We start from the raw sequence: 23,476 nt of genomic DNA, 5'->3' as shown, positions 1-23,476 counted from the left end.
CCTTTCTTATGTTTAACTTCAACGATTTCTCCTTCAGTTTTCTCTCAGTTATTACAAAATCATCCAGCTCCCTGCCAGAGTTTAGTTCACCTCTGGCATTCCCCTCCCTGAATAACTCCTCATGTGTAAATGTAGAGGCAAAATACTCATTTAGTTTGTTAGCTACCTGAGCAGGCTCATTAACAGTTTAACCATCAATATCGAGTGGACCAATCAGATTCATCCCTTTCCTTCTAGAGTTTACAAAACTAAAGAACTGTATGCTGTTTTATTTTGCATCCTTTGCCACAGATTTCTCGTAATCTGCCTTTGCCTGCCACACCTCATTTGTGACTTGGTTACAGACCAGCTTATATCTATCATAGGCTTGTATGTCACCTGTTAATTTATATGTACCCCATGTATTTTTCTTCTCTGCCACATGTCTCATTAGTTCATCTGGTATCTGTTTAGGCCTAAACCTTGAACAACATTTCCTAGTTGCTATAAAAAGCCTATTCTTTGAAAGGGCTTCTAATTTTTTAATCCTTTGAATGCTTCTAATTTTGAATTTGCTGTTGGTAACATCATCAGTTGGTTCCACCATATAGAATTTAAATAACTGTCTCAGACCATCGTAGTTACCTTTACGAAAACAAAAACCCTTCCCTTTACCCCTGACGGTAGCTACCTCTTTGAGCAAATCCCACTTCGGCACACTGTCATCACTGCCACCTAGTGGTTCCTTTATCTGCAGATTCTTAATGCATGAATAATCACTGCTGATAATCAGATCAAGAGTATTCCTAGCCAGAACCCGAATCAGCCATACTCATTTCCTCCCTCTAGTTGCCTCCCAAACATGCTACTGTAGAAAAGAATCATCCAATAAATCCACAAAAGTGACCAACCCACATATTCCAGTCAATATCTGGAAATCTAAAATCCCCAATTATAAGACATTGTGATTTACTGCCGCACTCTATTTCTCTGTACAGTTGTTTATTATAATCATTACAGTCATTAGGCTTAAAACACACTTCTACTATCAATTTTGCTTTCCCTGTGCTTATGTCACAGCATTCTCCAGCCATGTCAACTGGCTGTACTTCCTTGGATTTTACATGTTTCTTAACTAACAGCATAATACCTCCTCCCTTCTAATTCCTGTCTATCCTTCCTGAACACATTGTACTCGCCAAATTCCAGTTCTGCATTCTTTATATCCGTGTGATATTGATGGGATATTCTCTGATATCCCAACAATATCTGCCTTTGATGTTTTGACCAAACCCCGAATTCATAAAATTTATTTACCAAACTCCTAGTATTAGTGTACACTCAAGTATACATGCACCTGTTTCTATTCTTAGATACCCTAACACAGCCTGTGTATTTACTTGTTCCGCAATGACTCCCAGCAGTCTCTGCAATCCCCTGCACCTTGTTTTCAAGGCTGCTTCTCATTCGAATAGAAGTAGTGAAAATGAATCAATAATCACTTTTACCTCGGCCAGCAGCTATTGTTAATCTACTAGTCCGTGTATCTCCCCCCCAAGCTAGCAGTTTTCCAACTCACCTAACACTGCCTCAATAGCATTAGCAAATATTCTTGCACCCTTTCTATTTAAGTGTATTCCATCCCTGTAGAAGTAGTCAATCCCTGTTATCAAGCACAGACCAGGCTGAGAAATGTAGTCATCACCTACTCTTTACCATTGATGGTAGTTACATCTTTAAGTAAATCCGACATCAGTAGACTGTGATCGCTGTCACCTAGTGGTTCCTTCATCTCCAATTTCCTAATGCATGCATATCACTGCTGATAATCAGACCAAGAGTATTACTCCCTCTGGTTGCCCCTCAAACATGTTGCTGTAGAAAACAATCCTCCCATATATCCACAAAAGTCTTGCTAGCATGTGAGTGACCAACCCACAAGTTCCAGTCAATATCTGGAAAGTTAAAATCCCCCATTACAAGACACTCTGATTTACTGGCTCAGTCTATTTCTCTGCATAATTATTCGCTGTACTTATCAGAGTCATTACGCCTATAACACATTCCTACTCTCATTTTCTCTTTTTCAGTGTTAAGGTCACAGTAAACTGACTCAACATTGCACTGTCCACCTATATCAACTGGATGCACTTTGTTAGATTTTATGTGTTTCGTAACTAACAGCATAACCCTTCCTCCCTTCCTAACCTGTCTATCCTTTCTGTACACATTGTACTCCCCAAATTCCAGTTCTGCACTGCTTATATCTGTGTGACACCATGTCTGATATCACAGAAATATCTCTCTTTGATGCCTTGATCAGCACTTTAAATTCATCAAATTTATTTACTATACTTCTAGCATTGGTGTACGTGTAAGTATACATGCACATGTTCTTATTCTTAGTTACCCTAACACAACCCATGTATTTATTTGTTACATGATTACTCCCAGCAGCTCTTGAAGACCCCAGCAACTTGCTCTCTAGGCTGCTGCTCATTACAATAGAAGCAGTTCAAGAATTGCTTTTCGCCTCTGCCTGCGGCTACTGTTAATCTTTTAATCTGTGAATCCCCCCCAAGCTACCAGTTTTCTGACCCACCTAACACTACCTCGATAGCATCAGCAAATATTCTTGCACCCTTTCTATTTTGAAGCACTCTCTCCTGTTAGCAAGCACAAACCATGCTGAAAAAAAAATTCTACTCCATGAGCCTTGCACAATCTCTCCAAGGCCGAATTAATTGACAAGGCAATCATCATATACTCCCTCCTATTGTGTCTGGGCAGAATTGCAGACACTTTCAAATTCAACCCTAGCTTGAGACCTTTTCAACATTGACCTGTACTTGTTAAGTAAATCTGAAGATCTCTTAATCTTAAGGTCATTAGTGTCAATATGTACAACAATATCTCCTTTTGTGCTCTTAAAAGATGATATCTGCTCTACAACATCATAAACTTTTGCCCCCGGCAGACATAGCCTGGTCCTGTACCACCTATCCTTTTTGCAAAATATATTTCCCATCTCCCTGACAATAGAGTCACCATCAATAACTAGTTCCTGTGGGACCAGCGCATTCTGCCTTGGAGATTGCCGCTGCTTTGTCTGATGCACAGGACTGAGCTCTAACCTTCAATTAGGCAGCCGAGAGCTTGATGGCATTCACACTACATCTCAAACTTATTCCTGCCCTTTTCTGCCTTTTTTCATTTTCTTATTCCAAAGGTGTTTTTCCTTCTACTTGGAAAATTGCTCATATTCAGCCAGTTCCTAAAAAGGGTAACAAATCCCTCCCATCCAATTATCATTCCATTGCAATTACTTCTATTCTTTCTAAAGTAATGGAAAAATCAATTAACCGCCAACTCTTAAACTACCTAGAAACCTTCCGTCTGATCAACGATTGCCAATATGGATTCTATCAGTGTCTTTCCACTGGTGATATTCTGGCTTGGAAAGGTTTGGTGAAACACAAGCAGTTGCTCTTGATATCTCAAAGGCTTTCGATCATGTTTGGCATAAAAGTCTTCTAAACAAGCTTCCGTCTTATGGTTTGCCAACTGTTTTTTGTAATTGGGTATCCAGTTTTCTCTCTGATCGCTCACTGAGGGTGATGGTAGATGGCTCTCTGTCTTCTAACTTCTCCACTAATACTGGTGTCCCTCAAGATTCAGTTCTTTCCCCCACTGTTTTCCTCTTGTATATTAATGACCTTCTTCCATTGACTGGAAAACCTATCTATAGTTATGCCGATGATAGCACATTGCATTCCACTTTCCATTTTGAGAAACCTTGCCCTGCTCAATCAGCTTCAACTTCTTGAATATCTGCTACCAAGTCCTTAAATGCTGATCTCCAGGTAGTTCTCCAGTGGGGCAAAGACAACTTAGTTGATTTCAATTCTTCTAAAACTCAGTCTTGTCTTATATGTCGCAAAAAGGATTCTTCTGCTCTTATGCTTATCTTTGGTGACACTCCAATTTCTAGGCAAAATGATATATCTCTTTTGGGGATTATCTTGACTTGTAATCTCTCTTGGCACAAGCACATTACAAATATTGTTTCCTCTGCATCTCAAAATCTTGGTTTTTCTCTTTGGCTCTCAGCGTTACTTTTCTTCCAGACAGCTGTTTACTCCTTACAAATCGCAAATCCGCCCTACCAGGAAATATTGTTTCCACATCTGGAGTGGTACCCCCCAAAACCTCTCTCAGGCTTCTAGATTCCATTCAGAAGAGGGCAGCTAGGTTAATTAATGACTCCTCTCTAACAGAGTCTCTCCACTCACTGTCTCATAGATGTACTGTTTCTGCTGCATGCTTTTTCTACAGATACTTCTATGGGCACTGTTCTTCTGAATTGGCTTCTATGATTGTCGCTCTCTCTTTCAAAACAGCCCGAACATGTGCTGGCACCAGCCAACATCCATTTACTGTCCAACTTCAAACTCACAGAACCAAATTTTCATCTTCCTCGTTTATTCATTCAACTGCCGTTTTCTGGAACAACCTTCCTTCATACATATTTCCTGAAAATAACAGTCTACAGAAGTTCAAGTCTAATGTCAACAAATATCTTCTTTCTTCTTCTCAACCTCCAACCTAAGCACAGTACTAAGTATTATAAGTTCTAATACCTCTCATGTTTGGGGTTTCATAAAAAAAAAAAAAAAAACCTCTCATAGATGCCCATCAGAACATTGAGTTGGCTCCTAATTTCCTCACAGTCTCTGCACCTAACACACACATTTTGCACATTTTTTTAGACTGTGATGCATTGGAGAATTAACCCCTTTGGTTCACTTCTGAGCCACAGCACTCTGGCTAATCTATGAGCATTGCTTGCTGTATACTCGGTCATGAATCCATTTAAGTACAATGAAATTTAATAACATTAATAAATTTTTCTGATTAATTGATAATACTATATTATGCTAAGCTAACAGATTTCTAATTTAGTGCTACGTGTATCACTATCTAGTTTTATGTTAAACTTTACGCTATCTAGTTCGGGATATACGTTGTATTGTATAACAATGGCAGCAAGTTATGAATGGTAAATCTACGGACACCAAGTATTAATTTTCAAAATTGCTATCTAGATTCAAAATAAACTAAGGAGCTCGACTAGGACTATAAGCTATTTATAGGATCTGGGTATATTCTTACCACGTGTACGCCATATCCAAAAATTTCATTACTTCATACAGCATGTCCCACCCACTTTTTCTTACTATTGAATACACCATGAATTGTCAAAATAATAGAGCAAGCTTATCTGCGAAAAGATCTAAACCTCCCAAACACATCCTAATTCATTTCACAAATATACGTTGGTCTCAATTCTAATCTCAACGATTTTCATTTCCACTTGCAGTCTGCCAAACCCCATGTACTTTTTCTGACAGAATCCCAGTTATCGGTTGATCCAACTACTGCTCATCTCAGATGCCCAAATTATTCTCTGTATGATTCCTTTGGCCTCAAAGGTTGTGCATACGTCCGTTCTGATATTCTCTGTTAGAGACTAGGCAATTTGGAATCTCCTCTCTTTGATCTTCTCTGGCTCAAAATCTCTCTACCACATTGTGTCAAATTCATCTGTTGTCTCTACCACTCTCCCAACTCCACTAATCACTTGAAGCTCTTTGACTTCCTCTCTCTGCAACTTGACTTTCTCCAGTCCAACTTTCCTAACAGAGAGGTAATTTTCCTTGGTGGTTTTAATGTTCACAACTCCAGCAGGCTTCCGTTTTCTAGTCACACCGACCCAGTAGGTCGAGATGCTGAGGATTTTGCAATTACTAATGACCTAGCACAGATTATTCATTTACCTACAAGAATACCGGACAATCCTACTCATATAGCCAATACGCTTGATTCTTTTCTCACAAACAACCCTTCTAACTACATGGTCGAAGTGAGAGGTCCTTTAGGCACTTCAGATCACAACTTGGTGATTGTCTCTTCTCCAATGGAACTTTATCTCATGGCTATTCCCAACCTCGTGTTGTTTGGCATTACAAGAATGCAAAATGGGATGACCTGCGAGACTTCTTTTCTTCTTTTCCTTGGTCGGATTACTGTTTCAAAACTTCTGATGTCAACATTTCCTCATATCGTGTCAGTGAAATTATTCTTGCAGGAATGGAATCCTTTATCCCACACTCCACTTTAAAATCTCATCCTTTATCTAACCTTGGTTTTCCAATAAATGTGCTAAGGCTGTTCAAGAGAAGAATTCTGCATATCGTAATTGACTTGTTTCTAATTCTTCAGTTTCATTTTCTGCCTACACCAAAGCTCGCAACAATTGTAAAGCAGTTATTAATCAGTACAAACTAGTATTTGAACAGGCTAAGAGTAGAAAACTTGCTTCTTGCCCTAATAGTAGTTGAACAGTCTGGTCTCTTGCCAAAGCTATTGGCCGAAACTTTTGCCCATCTCTGTTCCCGCCTCTGTCCAAACCAGATGGTTCTGTTGTCTCTTCAGCCAAGGATAAAGCTGACCTGCTAGCATCCCATTTTTCTTCCAGCTTGTGTATTAATGATCTTGTTAAAACACCTCCCACCATTCCCAACACGTTTCATTTGACGGTGGTCTTTTGACGGTGGTCTTCCGTCAAAAGGATATCAGAAGGATTTTGATGAATCTTGATGCTAAGAAAGCTACAGATCCTGATGGTATTTCTCCACTTGTTCTCAAAACCTGTGCTCCTGAACTTACTATTATTCTTTGCCGCCTTTTATCACTTTCTTATTCCAAAGGTGTTTTTCCTTCTGCTTGGAAATTTGCTCATATCCAGCCAGTTCCTAAAAATGGTGACAAATCACTCCCATCCAATTATCGTCCCTATGCAATTACTTCTACTCTTTCTAAAGTAATGGAGAAATCAATTAACCGCCAACTCTTAAACTATCTAGAAACCTTCAGTCTGATCAACGATCGCCAGTATGGATTCCATCAGTGTCGATCCACTGGTGATATTCTGGCTTATGTTACCCATTTATGGACTAATTCAATGGAAAGGTTCAGTGAAACACAAGTAGTTGCTCTTGACATCTCAAAGGCTTTTGATCATGTTTGGCATAAAAGTCTTCGAAACAAGCTTCCATCTTATGGTTTGCCTACTGTTTTTAGTAACTGGTTATCCAGTTTTCTCTCTGATCGCTCACTGAGGGTGATGGTAGATGGCTCTCTGTCTTCTAACTTCTCCAGTAATGCCGGTGTCCCCCAAGGTTGAGTTCTTTCCCCCACTCTTTTACTCTTGTATATTAATGACCTTCTTCCATTGACTGGAATCCTATCCATAGTTTTGCCGATGATAGCACATTGCATTCCACTTTCTATTTTGAGAAAACTTGCCCTGCTCAATCAGCTTCAACTTCTTGAAAATCTGCTACCAATTCCTTAAATGCCGATCTTCAGGTAATATTCCAGTGAGGCAAAGACAACTTAGTTGATTTCAACCCTTCTAAAACTCAGTCTTGTCTTATATCTCGCAAAAAGGATTCTTCTGCTCCTATGCTTATCTTTAGTGACACTCCGATTTCTAGGCAAAATGATATATCTCTTTTGGGGATTACCCTGACTTCTAATCTCTCTTGGCACAAGCACATTAGAAATATTGCTTCCTCTGCATCTAAAAAACTTGGTTTTCTGTTTCGCTCTCGGTGTTACTTTTCTTCCAAACAGCTGCTCATTCTGTATAAATCACAAATCTGCCCTGCCATGGAATATCGTTCCCACATCTGGGGTGGTGCCCCCAAAACCTCTCTCAGGCTTCTTGATTCCATTCAGAAGAGGGCAGTTAGGTTAATTAATGATTCATCTCTAACAGAGTCTCTCCACTCGCTGTCTCATAGACATACTGTTTCTGCTGCATGCCTCTTCTACAGATACTTCCATGGGCACTGTTCTTCTGAATTGGCTTCTATAATTCCCACTGTCTCTTTCAAAACAGTCCGAACACGTGCCGCCACCAGCCAACATCCATTTACGGTCCAACTCGAAACCCACAGAACCAGCTTTTCGTCTTCCTCATTTATTCATTCAACTGCCGTTTTCTGGAACAACCTTCCTTCATTCGTATTTCCTAAAAATTACAATCTACAGAAGTTCAAGTCCAATGTCAACAAATATCTTCTATCGTCTTCTCAACCTCCAACCCAAGCACGGTACTAAGTACTATAGGTTCTAATACCTCTTGTGTTTGGGTTTCACATAAAAAAAAGAAGAAAAAAAGAAAATAATTTAATATAACAATTAAGTCAATATAACAGCTAAATATAATTAAAAACTTGCGTTCGCCGTAACTGCAAAATCTTGTCCAACACATAGATTGGATACCTTTACCGATGTTTATTCAGCAACTGAATAAACTAATGGTTATTCAGTTGCTACACATGGACTGCTTTTTTTTTTATGTGTATCAAGCATGACTCCTCAATTTTTGTTATTTTTATATTGTAATTGTGTAAAAATGAGTAAAAAGTTTGAAAAGGAAGTGTTCTGGCAAAGATACCACAGATTCAGAGAGAAAAAGAAAAGCAATATCAATAGAGAAAAACTACGAAATTGTGAAAGGATTTGAGTGAAATGAAAGAACGTGATATTGTGCGTGCAACAGGCCTAAATGAGGCAAACGCTGAGAACAATTCAGAGAATGCAGAGAAATTAAAAGCAACTTTCATAGCAGGAACAACTCAAAGCACAACAAAATCCATTAGATCATGACAAAGAATTCAAAGACATGGAATGTTGTAGTAGTAGTGGCATATGATGCAAGAAAGCAAGTGTATGAGCTTATGCAGCATCAGCCAAAAAAAAAAAAAAAAAAAAAATTTACAAAACAATTCTCTCTAATTTATCCAGTTCTACCTTAAATTTATTTAACCTATCAACTTCCACAATGACAGATAGAAGTCTGTTCCAGCAATTAACCACCTGCTGGCTAAAGGCAAATTTCACCACATCTACATCTGTCTTTCCTTAATTTGAATTTATGCCCTCTTAGGTTCGCAATCTGAACAAGCGGAAGGATCCCATCAGAATTCAGCATGCTCAACCCATTCAAGGCCTTATACACCTGAATCAGATCACCGCACAAGTGCCTAGTCTCCAGCCACTGCAATTTGCAGAACTTAAGCCTCTCTTGGTAAGAGGATCCCTTTATTCCTCTCACCAATCTTGTTGCCCTTCTCTGTACATGCTCAAGCAAATCTACATCCTTCCTAAAATGAGGCCTCCAGACTTGTACACAGTACTCAAGTCGTGGCCTGACCATTGCCTTATACAGAGGGACAATAACCTCCTTTTCCCTGCTAGCAAAATTTCTATATATCATTGACAAAACCCCATGACCTGCCTTGGCAGCCTGTCTGCATTGCTCAGAAAACTTCATATCTGACTGCACAATTACTCCCAGTTCTTTTTCATTTTCTACCACCTTAAGAGTAGTACCACACAGTCGGTATGTTTCTCTGGGGTTACTTCTACCCATATGCAGTATTTTGCATTTGTCAAGCTTAAACTTCAGTTGCCACTTCTCAGCCCATCTGCCCAAATTTTTAGATCCTGTTGCTGTAGCACACTGCTATTTCTGTCAGTAACAACCCTGCCAACCTTTGTATCACCTGCAAACTTCAACACTAAGCCTGATATACCTTCATCAATATCATTGATAAATATACCAAACAACAGTGGACCCAACACCGAACCCTGTGGGACTCCACTAATAACATTAGTCCACAAAGAGCAGCACCCATTGATTACCACCCACTGTCTTCTCCCACTCAACCATCCTTTAATCCACTGTAGCAACTTACCCTTAATACCATTCTTCTCCAATTTGTACAGTAGTCTTCCATATGCAACAGTGTCAAAAGCTTTCCTGAAATCCAAGTATATGATATCAAAATTATTTTTTCCATCCAGTTCCTTTCAATCAAATTTGTCAGACAACACTTTCCCTTAACAAACCCATGCCGTGTCTGAATTATTGCTGCAGTCTTGTCTAGATGATCCTGCAATGCTTCTTTAACCAGTGCCTCCATTAATTTTCCGGGAACAGAAGTTAAACTAACAGGTCTATAATTAATTGTGTCGCCCTTTGATCCTCCTTTGTGAATGGGGGTCACATTTGCACATCTCCAGTCCATGGGTACTTCCCCTGAATCCAAGGATGCTCTCATAATAATGGCTAAGGGATTGCTTACTTCCTTTGCCACCTCCCTTAATATAACTGTATAGATCCCATCCACCCCAGGTGCCTTTCTTTGGTTTAACTTCAACAATTTCTCCTCCATTTTGCTCTCAGTTATTATAAAATCATTAAGCACCCTTCTACAATTTGATAACCTACAGGCATTTTCAAACCTTAATAACTCCTCATGTGTGAATGTAGATGCAAAATACTCATTCAGTTTGTTTGCTATCTGAGCAGGATTATCAACAGTCGTACCATTGATATCAAGTGGACCAATCAGATTCATCCCCTTCCTTTTAGAGTTTATATGTGAAGAAATGCTTGCTGTTTTTCTTAGCATCCTTTGCGAAAGATTTCTAGTAATCTGCCTTCGCCTCCCTAACCTCATTAGTGTCTTGATTACAGACTAGCTTATATCTGCCATAGGCTTCTGTGTCACCTGATAATTTATATGCATCCCATGCATTTTTCTTCTCTATTACGAGTCTCATTAGTTCATTAGATAACCATTAAGGCCTAAACCTTGAACAGTATTTCTTAATAGGTATGAAACTTTTAGTGGTTTCCACGATTAATTCCTTGAATGCTTCCCACTTAGAATTTGCAGTTCGTAACATAATCAGTTGATCCCACTGTACAGAATTTAAAAACTGTCTGAGACCACTGTACTCACCTTTACGGTAAAGGAAAATCCTTTCCTTTATCCCTGATGGTAATTATATTTTTAAGTAAATCCCACATCAGTACACTGTGATCACTGCCACCTAACGATTCCTTTATCTGCAAATTCTTAATACACAAATTATCACTGCTGATAACCAGGTCAAAAGTATTACCCTCTCTGGTTGCCTCTCGAACATGCTGCTGCAGAAAATAATCATGCAATAAATCCACAAAAGTCTTACTAGTGTGTGAGTTCCAATCCACAAGTTCCAGTCAATATCTGGGAAATTAAAATCCCCTATTATAAGACATTCTGATTTACTAGCCCACTCTATTTCTCTGTACAACTGTTCATTATACTCATTCGAGTCATTAGGCCTATAACAAACTCCTACTCTTATTTTTGCTTCACAGTGCTTATGTCACACCAAACTGACTCAACAGTGCACTGTTCATCTATATCAACTGGATGCACTTCTTTTGATTTTATGTTTTTCTTAATTAACAGCATGACACCTCCACCCTTCCTATCCTGTCTATCCTTTATGTACACATTGTACTCCCCAAATTCTAATTCTACATTCCTAATATCTGTGTGACACCACGTCTCCGATATCCCAAAATTATCCACCTTTGATGTCTTGATCAAAACTTCAAATTCATCAAATTTATTTACTGTACTTCTAGCATTGGTATATGTGCACCAATTCTTATTCTTAGTTACCCCTAACACATCCCATATATCCACCTGTTTCACGATGACTGCCATCAGTCCCTGAAACTCCCAGCACTCCCTCGCTCCAGGCCGCTGCTCATTCTAATAGAAGTAATGTAAGAATCACCTTCACCTCTGCCTGCAGCTTCTTTTAACCTTTTAGTCTGTGAATTCCCCCCCCCAAGCTAGCAGTTTTCCGACCCACCTAACACTGCCTCGATAGCATCAGCAAATGCACCCTTCTTGCACCCTTTCTATTTAAGTGTATCCATCCCTATAGAAGCTGTCTCTCCTGTTAACAAGCACAGATCAAGCTGAAAAAAATTCTACCCCTTGAGCCTTGCACATTCCCTCCAGGGCCGAATTGATTGAGCATTATTGCAGAAATGTCTGGGCAGAATTGCAGACAATTTCAAATTTCACCCTAACCATGACTTTTTTGCAACATTGACCTGTACTTGTTAAGTAAATCTGCAGATCTCCTACTCTTAATGTCATTGGTGCCAATGTGAACAACAGTATCACCTTTTGTGCCCTTAAAAGATGATACAGTCAATCCTCGTATAGCACAATAGTTGTGTTCCTAAAAACTCTCGTGCAATGCAAAATCGTGCAATATAAACAACAGGCCCTATTGGAAAAATAGGGTTAGGTGCCGACCACCCAAGATTGAACGCACATTTTTAACCAAAACATTACCAAACACAAGAAATAATCGTAATAAAATACTTACGTATTTTATAACGATTAAAATACGTAATAAAAAATAATATAATTTTTTATAATATTTTATTATTATTATATTTTATTATAATATAATAAATAATAAAAAATACGTAAGTATGTTTTTACGAATAAAATACTTACGTATTTTATTACGACTATTACGTAATAAAATATTACTATGCTTTTGCTTCTATCGTAAGCAAACTTGTTTTTTGTTTGATTTTCTATCCAAACAGATGACAGCCGTTCCATCTCTTCCAATTCTTGTGTCTTAATCTAATGGTTTTTAATTACACTTTGAGTTGTTCCTGCTATCAAAGTTGTTTTTATTTTCTCTGCATTCTTTGTAATTCTCAGCGTTGCCTCATTTAGGTCTGTAGCACGTGCAATCACATGGTCTTTCATTTCGCTCAAAGCGTTTCACAATTTCATATTTTTTCTCTATCGACAGAGGCGGACTGGTCATAAGCCTTGCCGGGGAAACTCCGGTGGGCCGGAGTGATTTTGGCCATAAACCATAGTATGAGGCCACTATAAATTTTCCCGGGTAAGAATTTTTGATCCAATCTGCCTCTGTTTATCAATATTGCTTTTCTTTTTCTCTCTGAATCTGCAGTGTCTTCACCAGGCTGCCTCCTTTTCACACCTTTTAAGTATTTTACTAATTTTTAGGAAATAAAGCACAATCACAAAATGAGGAGGGGCGCTTGATACACATAAACAAAAAAATGCGCACATATAGCAACTGAATAAACAACACCATAAAGGCAGAGACACACTATTAACACCTCACATTTTACTAAAGCACATTTCTGGGGGTTACTACCATAAAACAATAAAAACAATTTCCAGTTGCGTTTCTGCTGGTGGAATCTGTTATAAACTGGTAGTAAACTTGATCTAATTGCATTTGCGATTACACTGATAGCTGGAATTGTGTGGGTTTTTACGTTATTATGGTGAAATGTGTTCCCCCTTCACTGATATAAAACACATAAATACATTTTCAGAATCTTCTCTTCATTCCTATCGTGTTGCATTCCGTTGGGGTGATTCTGCCATTTCTTGTAAACAAAAAGGCGAATCGTGCATAAGCGAATTCGGTTCGTGTTATATAAGATATCGTTCCCCTATTTATAAATCGTGTATGATCGAATTCGTGTAGTGTAAACACGTGTTATACGAGGACTGACTGTATATGCTTTACAACGTCATCAACTTTTGCCCCTGGCAGACATACTCTGGTCCTATTCCAGCTATCCCGCAATACCGCACTCCCGCTCCTGCCCACTCGGCTACGGAGGCCTAACTACGTATAAAGTACAATATAAAATAACAATTAGGTAAATAAAATGGCAAACAGTTGTTGCTTTTTTGGAGCCTGTAATTCACAGCTGTAATTTTTAAAGAGATAAAAGAATGTCTATTATCTGTTTGGATAGAAGATGAAACAAAGAACAAGTTTGCTTATGATAGAAGCAAAAGCATTAGCAATATTTTATTGTGTAATAAATATAATAAAATACCTATTTTATTAGCATTAGAAGAGGCATTTGATGCAAGAAAGCAAGCTTATGCAGCATCAGCCAAAAAAAAAAAAAAACCACTTCCACTTCACCCCTCTGTTCATTCAAAATACCTGTCCAGCTGAGCCTTAAACTCATTTAGGCTATCAACTTCCACGACAAGGGATGGAAGTCTGTTCCACCAACCAACCACCCGCTGGCTAAAGGCAAATTTCCGCACGTCTATCCTACATCTGTCTTTCCTCAATTTGAATTTATGCCCTCTCAGGTGATTATTCTGAGCAAGAGGAAGAATCCCATCAGCATTGAGCATGCTCAAACCATTCAAGGCTTTATACACCTCTATCAGATCACCTCGCTGGTGCCTAGTCTCCAGCCACTGTAATTTGCAAAACTTAAGCCTTTCTTCGTAAGAGCACCCCTTTGTTCCATTCACTAATCTTGTTGCCCTTCTCTGTACTCGTTCCAGCAGCTCTACATCCTTCTTGAAATGAGGCCTCCAGACCTGTATACAGTACTCTAGGTGTGGCCTGACCATTGCCTTATACAAGGGAATAATCACCTCCTTATCCCTGCTAGAAAAATTCCTATATATCATTGACAACACACCATGAGCTACTCTTGCAGCCCGTCTGCACTGCTCAGAGAACTTCATATCTGCCTGTACAACCATCCCTTTCATTCTCTACCACTGTCAGTGTAGTACCACAGAGTTGATACGTTGCTCTGGGGTTGCTGTTTCCCATGTGTAGTACTTTACATTTGTCAATGTTAAACTTCATTTACCACCTCTCAGCCCATCTGCTCAACCTTTCCAGATCCTGTTGCAGCAGCATAGTGTTAGTAGTGTCCTTGACAACCCTGCCTACCTTTGTATCGTCTGCAAACTTCGACATTAAGCTTGATATACCATCATCAATATCATCTTTGAATACAGAAAACAATAATGGACCCAACACTGAGCCCTGAGGGACTCCACTAATAACATTAGTCCACGACGAGCAGTGTCCATTGATTACCACTCTCTGTCTTTTCCCCCTAGGCCACCCCTTTATCCACAGCAGCAATTTGCCTCCAATGTCACACTGCTCCAATTTGTGCAGCCGTCTTCCATGTGCAACAGTATCAAAAGCCTTTGTAAGATCCAAGTATATAATATCAAAGTTATTCCCTGCATCCAGTTCCTTTGTGACAGCATCATAATATCCAATCAAACTGGTCAGGCAAGACTTCCCCTTAACAAAACCACGCTGAGTCCAAGCTATAACTGAAGTCTTGTCTAAATGATCCTGCAGTGCTTCTTTAACTAGTGCCTCCATTAATTTTTCTGGAACAGAAGTTAAACTCACAGGTCTATAATTACTTGTGTCAGCCTTTGATCCTCCTTTGTGAATTGGGGTCACATTGGCACATCTCCAGTCTGTGGGTACCTCCCCTGAGTCCAAGGAAGCTCTTATAATTATGGCTAAGGGTTTGCTTACTTCCTCTGCTGCCTCCTTTAATATAACTGGATAGATCCCATCCACCCCGGGTGCCTTTCTTATGTTTATCTTCAACAATTTCTCCTCCACTTTGCTCTCAGTTATTACAAGATTCTCTAGCTTACTGCTAGAGTTGAATACACCTCTGGCTTTCCCCTCGCTAAATAACTCCTCATGTGTGAATGTGATTCAAAATATTCATTTAGTTTGTTAGCTACCTGAGCAGGATCATCAACAGTTGACCCATCGATATTAAGTGTACCAAACTGATTCATCCCCTTCCTTCTAGAGTTTACATAAGTAAAGAACTCTTTGCTGTTTTTCTTTGCATCTCTTGCCAAAGATTTCTCGTAATCTGCCTTCGCCTGCTTAACCTCCTTTGTAACTTGGTTACAGATCAACTTGTATCTATCATAGGCTTCTGTGTCACGTGTTAATTTGTATGTATCCCATGCATTTTTCTTCTCTGCCATATGTCTCATTAGTTCATCTGACATTCATTTAGGCCTAAACCTTGAACAATATTTCTTAGTTGGTATGTAAAGCCTAGTAGCTTCCAAGATAAGTTCTTTGAATGCTTCCCATTTTGCATTTGCTGTTGGTAACATCATCAGTTGGTCCCACTGTATAGAATTTAAATACTGTCTCAGTCCATCACAGTCGCCTTTACGAAAGCAATAACCCTTCCCTTTATCCCTAATTGTAGTTACCTCTTTGAGTAAATCCCACTTCAGCACACTGCGCTCACTGCCACCTAGTGGTTCATTTATCTGCAGATTCTTAATGCATGAAGAATCACTGCTGATAATCAAATCAAGAGTATTCCTCCCTCTAGTTGCCTCCCGAACATGCTGATGTAGAAAACAATCATCCAATAAATCCACAAAAGCCTTTCTGGTGTGAGTGACCAGCCCCCAAATTCCAGTCAATATCTGGGAAATTAAAATCCCCCATTATAAGACTCTCTGATTTACTGGCCCACTCTATTTCCCTGTACAGTTTCTTATTATACTCATCAGAGTCATTAGGCCTATAGCACACTGCTACTCTCAATTTTGATCTCCCAATGCTTATGTCACACCAAACTGACTCGACACTGCACTGTCCAGCGATGTCCACTGGCTTCACTTCCTTGGATTTTATGTATTTCTTAACTAATAGCATAACCCCTCCTCCCTTCCTATCCAGTCTATCGTTTCTGTAGACTTTGTACTCCCCAAATTCCAGTTCTGCATTCCTTATATCTGTGTGACACCACGTCTCTGATATCCCAACAATATTCCCCTTTGATGTTTTGAGCAATACCTCAAATTCATCAAATTTATTTACTAAACTCCTAGCATTGGTGTACACGCAAGTATACATGCACCTATTTCTATTCTTAGCTACGTAACACACCCCATGTGTTTACTTGTACCGCAATGACTCCCAGCAGTCTCTGAAATATCCTGCATCTTGTTTTTCAGCAATAATTTTGCTGAAATTACAGCAATATTTTGTCAAAGGAATAGTTATCAGTTTTCTGCAAGTTACTGCTTTGAGGCAATAACTTCTGCAAGTTATTGGCTCAAAGTTACATAACAGTTGCTGCTGAAAAAACTGGATTTGTGTCGTTACGAAATAATTCATAATAATTCTGCAATGATATTTGGCTGATTTGATGATTCTGAGTTAGTTCATATGGCCTTTTTTTTTTTTTTTCTTTTTTTTTTTTTTGTATGGTGTGTCTCGTGATAATCACTTCGTGTAAGGTTTATAAAACTAGAATAACTCAGTGGAGGGGCCCTACTGCCTCTGTCTGATTAAATATGGCTTAAAATGAAGAGAATTTCCTTGGTCTCCAATAGAATTTCAACCTAGACCTCTCCCAATGTGGGGATTGTCAAAACTTGCTATACTGCCACAAAGGACAGAATGCTAGTCAAAGTAAACATACAAATATAAGAACAAAAACATATCATTAATTTTGCATAACCTTACCTGACAAACTGAATAATACCTGCACAGCAGGCCAAAAGAGCTAATGCACCCGTCAAACATCCAAGAACAATATGTATAGTATCTAACTCAACAAAAAAGTGGACAAGGTAAGGCTCTCTTCCAGACTGGCGAGCTAAAATATAATATCATAAAATTGGAGAAATTAACACTGTGTTCCATTCTAAAGTGTTAATAAGATTAAAAATTTATGTTTAAATGTAAAGTATAGCATCTCTCTCTCTCTCTCTCTCTCTCTCTCTGAAATAATGTACTATACATCAAACTTATCTACAGAAATTAAGAATAAATTATCACACATTTCTTTTTAAGTGCATATTCTTTTATTATTATTAAATTTATAATACCACATATTTGTTTACCATATCATAAAATCAAGTTAAAGAAAATTCTTCACTTCTTATTATGAAATCACTCAAAGTATGTAACAATAAAATTCAATAAAAATTAACTTCTTGAGTGAGGGACCATCTACCATTTTGTTGTACCAAAATTTTGATTTATTTCTAGCTGATATTGCTTAAAATTTTAAATGAACCATACAAGTAAATTTCATTCTTAATATGTTCTGCTGAAGTTTTCTAACAAATAGAAGTGGTAATTTCCAGTTTGTTTTACTTTAATATCAACTTTAAAATCACTAACACTGGTCAACATGTAATACATTACGAAAACACCAATCTTGACTAATTTTATGTTGCTGAACACAAAAATCACCCTAATATTTGTCGATTGGCTCTTGTTTTCGAATTACAGTTGGGGTCTCATATTAGCAGATTATTCTACATTATCAACTACAGCTGTTGGCAAAACGCATGGCAACGCCACAGTTTCAGTACCACTGCACCGCCATCACATAATTGGCAACTGTTGCCTCACTTTGCATCATATAAGTTGTCACCTCAACAGCATCTTCAACTCTGTTGCAGTAATCCTCGAATACGGCTAGGTACGTACTGGGTGATTTGTTCTGAGATAACCGTTGTTCTCTGTGAGATTCCTACTTTTTGCACAGTATTTGTGTCGTGTAAAATTAATATTCCCCATAAGTGTATGAATAGTCCAGATGACTTCTGTTACATATGGAGAAGCCACATTAACTTTGAGAAGTGTCCCTAAACTTGAACCATAAAAAAGGCCTATTTCTTGTACTCTGGGTGTAAAGTACTAGACCAGGACAAGAACTGGCTCCACACATATGCTGCACTACCTGGTCATCAAAACTGGGTGAATCGAAAGGTATGTTTTATGCCTTTCACAGTGTCCATGATATGGAGGGGGCCAAGAAATCACATCGCATACTATTACTTCTGTTTGGTGCCTCCTATTAAAAAAGGGATGACAATGAACAAAAAGTGGATAATGACATACCCAAATATACCATCTGCAATTTGTCCCATGCCTCGTGGTGAAGTACTACCTATTCCTGAACCATCAGACCAAGTTTCTATACACCCAGATGAAGATGAAAACACTGGTGAACATCAACTTGATATACACAAAGTACAGCAGCTGTCTATTTCAAGGGTTCCACCATTTTCTTCAAACCTTTATCCTTCTGACCCTACGTAAGATTAGAGAAAGGGAGCTTAATGACCACATCAGGGATGCTGAACTACCAAAGAATAAGGAAGAGCTTTTTGCCTCAAGGGTACAACAGTGGAATCTTCTAGATCATTCTGTGAAAGTGACAACATTTCATACCAGAAATAAAGACTATGATAAATTCTATCAAACAGAAGGTGAACTCACTGTTTGTAAGGATAGTCTAATGGCAGCAATGAATTTGAGGCACATTCCTGAAGGATGAAGACTATTTATATACGCTTCTAAGGTTAGCCTTAAGGCTGTGATATTATACAGTAGAAATATGCTGCCTTCAATACCTCTTGCATATGCCGTCCACAAAAAAATAAACATGCACAAACATCGGGAACATCCTCTTACATGTTCTCTACCTTAGGTAAGATGGAGAGTAATCTAATTGCCATTTTATTAGGCCTACAAAAGGCTTACACTAAGTTGTTGCTTTCTCTGCAAGTGGGATAGTCATGCCAAGATTATGCACGACGAGAAGAGGAGTTGCCCTCAACAAAAATCATTAACACCTTTTTTTTTTTTTTTTTTTTTATGAAACCCCAAACACAAGAGGTATTAGAACCTATACCTCTTGTGTACTTAGTACCGTGCTTGGGTTCGAGGTTGAGAAGACGAAATAAGATATTTGTTGACATTACACTTGAACTTCTGTAGACTGTAATTTTCAGGAAATATGTAAGAAGGAAGGCTATTACAGAAAACAGCAGTTGAATGAATAAACGAGGAAGATGAAAAGTTGGTCTGTGAGTTTGAAGTGGACAGTAAATGGATGTTGGCTGGTGACAGCATGTGTTCGGACTGTTTTGTAAGAGAGAGCGGTAATTATACAAGCCAATTCAGAAGAATAGTGCACATGGAAGTATCTGTAGAAAAGGCATGCAGCAGAAACAGTATGTCTATGAGACAGAGTGCAGAGACCCTCTGTTAGAGAGGAGTCATTAATTAACCTAACTGCCCTCTTCTGAATGGAATCTAGAAGCCTGAGAGAGGTTTTGGGTACACCGCCCCAGATGCTGTTTGGAAGAAAAGTAACGCCGAGAGCGAAAGAGAAAACCAAGTTTTTTAGATGCAGAGGAAGTAATATTTGTAATGTTCTTGTGCCAAGAGAGATTAGAAGTCAGGGTAATCCCCCAAAAAAATATATCATCTTGCCGAGAAATCGGAGTGTCACCAAAGATAAGCATAAGAATCCTTTTTGCGAGATATAAGACAAGACAGGTTTAGAAGGATTGAAATCAACTAAGTTGTCTTTGCCCAACTGGAGAATTACCTGAAGATCGGCATTTAAGGAAATGATAGCGGATATTCAAGAAGTTAAAGCTGATTGAGCAGGGCAAGGTTTTTCAAAATGGAAAGTGGAATGCAATATGCTATCATCGGCAAAACTATGGATAGGATTTCCAGTCAATGGAAGAAGGTCATTAATATATAAGAGGAAAAGAGTGGGGGAAAGAACTGAACCTTGGGGGACACCAGCATTAGTGGAGAAGTTAGAAGACAGAGAGCCATCTACCATCACCCTCAGTGAGCAATCAGAGAGAAAACTGGATAACCAATTACAAAAAACAGTTGGCAAACTATAAGATGGAAGCTTGTTTAAAACACCTTTGTGCCAAACACGATCGAAAGCCTTTGAGATGTCAAGAGCAACTGCTTGTGTTTCACCAAACTCGTCCATTGAATTTGGCCATAAATGGGTAACATAAGCCAGAATATCATCAGTGTATCGACACTGGCGGAATCCATACTGGCAATCGCTGATCAGACGGAAGGTTTCTAGGTAGTTTAAGAGTTGGCGGTTAATTCATTTCTCCATTACTTTAGAAAGAGTAGAAGTAATTGCAATGGGACGATAATTGGATGGGAGGGATTTGTTACCCTTTTTAGGAACTGGCTGGATATGAACAAATTTCTAAGCAAAAAGAAAAACACCTTTGGAATAAAAAAGTGGAAAAAGGCGGCAAACAACATGAGTAAGTTCAGGAGCACAGGTTTTGAGAACAAGTGGAGAAATAACAAGAGGACCTGGAGCTTTCTTAGCATCGAGATTCGTCTAATCCTTCTAACATCCTTTGGACGGAAGACCACAGGAGGCATTGAATGGAGCGTGCTGGGAATGGTGGGAGGTGTTTTACCAAGTTCATTAATACTTGAGTTGGATAAAAAATGGGATGCTAGCAGGTCAGCTTTATCCTTGGCTGAAGTGACAACAGAACTATATGGTTTTGACAGAGGTGGGAGCAGAGATGGCCAAAAGTTGCGGCCAATAGCTTTGGCAAGAGACCAGAATGCTCGGCTACCGTTAGGGTAAGAAGAAAATTTTCTACTCTTAGCCTGTTCAAAATCTAGTTTGGACTGATCAATAATTGCTTTACAATTGTTGTGAACTTTGGTGTAGGCAGAAAATGAAACTGAATAATTGGAAACAAGCCAATTACGATATGCAACATTCTTCACTTTAACAGCGTTAGCACATTTATTGGAAAACCAAGGTTTAGATAAAGGACGAGATTTTAAAGTAGAGTGTGGAATAAAGGATTCCATTCCTACAAGAATTTTATTTCTTTTATTCCTACAAGTTTATTAGCAAAAATGAAACCTGGAATGAAGAACGTAGTATTTGAACCTCTGGTAGATCTAAATGAAGTTTTGCTTCACCCCACATCAAACTGAGGTTTGTGAAAAATTTAATGAAGGCTTTAGAAGTGAACAGTCCTGCATTCACATACCTGCAGGAGACATTCCCAACACTTAGTATAGAGAAGATTAAGGCAGGCATTTTCATTGGTCCACAAATAAGGCAACTTTTCAAAGATGAACGGTTCAAACATGTCCTTAGAAATCAGCACGGAAAGTCTTTCGAAATGTTTCAACTGGTTTTCTCGAAAATGTTAAAGCCAGCAACTACAAGCAACTTGGGGAAGATCTCATTGCTCATTACAATAAACTGGGGTGCAACATGTTATTGAAAATGCATTCCTTGCACTCACACTTGGATTTCTTCCCGACAAACTGTAGTGCCATCAGCAATAATATGGTGAGCACTTCCATGAAGACATCGCAGTGATGGAACAAAGATATAAAAGCAAATGGGTGCTGTCATGTTAGCCGATTATCGTTGGATTGTTGGGCGGCGAAAAGGGATGCTACCAGAGCTGAATACAAGCGAAAGGCAAAAAGTCCTGTGTTTGATACAGGTATGTCATAGCTACATTTTACGACCATATAAATAAAAAATACCTTGTATAAATATAAAAAAAATACATTTTTTTTCAAAAACAAGAGCCAATCTTGCATTTTAAGCACTATTTCCATGTTTAGCACCCCAAAATCTATAAACTTACATGTCTATAAGAAGATATGATCCAAATTTGTTGTTCGGTGTAATAAACAAATAAATCAACAAAATACATAATATAAAAATATTTGTACAGAGATTATACAGTTTTTGGAGCATATTTTATTTATAAGAAATACAGTATCACATAAATTTTTAAATCATCTGGAAACACACATATAAACTCGAATCTTTATCTGGAGAGCATACACAAAAAGCATTTTGTGCATGCACTATGAATATTATAGTATAACCAGTTCTTTCAAAGCTCCTTCTAACAAGGAGCCTGAGGTGTGGCTATTAAATAATTTATAAAATATCTTGAATTTATCCTGTATGAATTATCTTGAAATTTTTCTAGCACATGTTACCATTTCTTATCTGTGTTTCCAACTAATTGTAGAGAGATCAGAATTGATGGCAGGATAAAAATGATTTTGAAAATTGGAGAAGATCACACCTGTTAACTTCACCTGTTCAATTTGGGCTTACAAAAGTTGAAAATGAAGAATTTCTGGTAAACTGAGATTAAGATTTTGATAAAAACCAAACGAACTTATGTACATAAGTTGGTTTGGTTTTACTGTAACAAAAAAATAAATAAATAAACAAATAACATTGGATTTTATTTGCAAATCTTTTAATGAATTTAATTTAATTTTTTTAAATTCTGATTAGATTTTTAACAACAGTTTTACTCTAGTGTTAGGCAATAAAATCAAAATAACAGCACATTAATTTTTAAAGCATTTACAAAATTTTAAAATTCCATGAAAAAACTTGTGCATGAAAAAGAGCCTGCACCCCTATCACGACAGGGGGAGGGAGACACACGACACACTGCTAACTTACTACTAAAAGGGATTTTTAAAAAAAAAAGATATTCAGAAAAACAGTATCACTTGTTAATTTTTATTTATTCACACCCAAGGTAGGATTTTATTGTTTAAAAATGCACATTAGTATCAAAATTAAATTTCAGCATAATCTAAAATTTGTGATTTTAGATTAAAAGGGGAAAAAAAAAAAAAAGTTGGCATTATTAGCTAGGAAGAACAAACAAAACAAAAGGATTTTGATGCACCAGCTGAAGAAAAAATAAAGTACATAAAAAATAATGCATTTCCCTCCTCAGTAGTATTAGTAATGATAGCAAAAAAGGTCTATGGCAAAAAGGAAAGTTTATTTATTAGTAATGTATTAACTCAAAGTATTAGTAATGATGGCAAAAAGGAAAGTTTA

The 23,476-nt window shown here is 38.1% G+C and overlaps 1 protein-coding gene across 1 annotated transcript in view; it reads right to left on the bottom strand.

The window, feature by feature from the left end:
* Positions 1-23,476, bottom strand: part of LOC150085744 (uncharacterized) — a 381,725-nt gene that overhangs the window by 184,846 nt on the left and 173,403 nt on the right. Inside the window, exon 4 of the mRNA XM_090373469.1 lies at positions 17,281-17,413. Within this exon, the coding sequence (XP_090229595.1) occupies positions 17,281-17,413 (133 nt within the window). The remainder of the gene's footprint in view (positions 1-17,280; positions 17,414-23,476) is intronic.

Source organism: Mastigoproctus giganteus, chromosome 5 (genome assembly GCF_048544385.1).
Source record: "Mastigoproctus giganteus isolate SK-2022 chromosome 5, ASM4854438v1, whole genome shotgun sequence".
Classification (NCBI taxonomy): Eukaryota; Metazoa; Arthropoda; class Arachnida; order Uropygi; family Thelyphonidae; genus Mastigoproctus; species Mastigoproctus giganteus.
The sequence above is the reverse complement of the archived record's forward strand: the minus strand, read 5'-3'. Positions and strand labels throughout refer to the sequence as shown.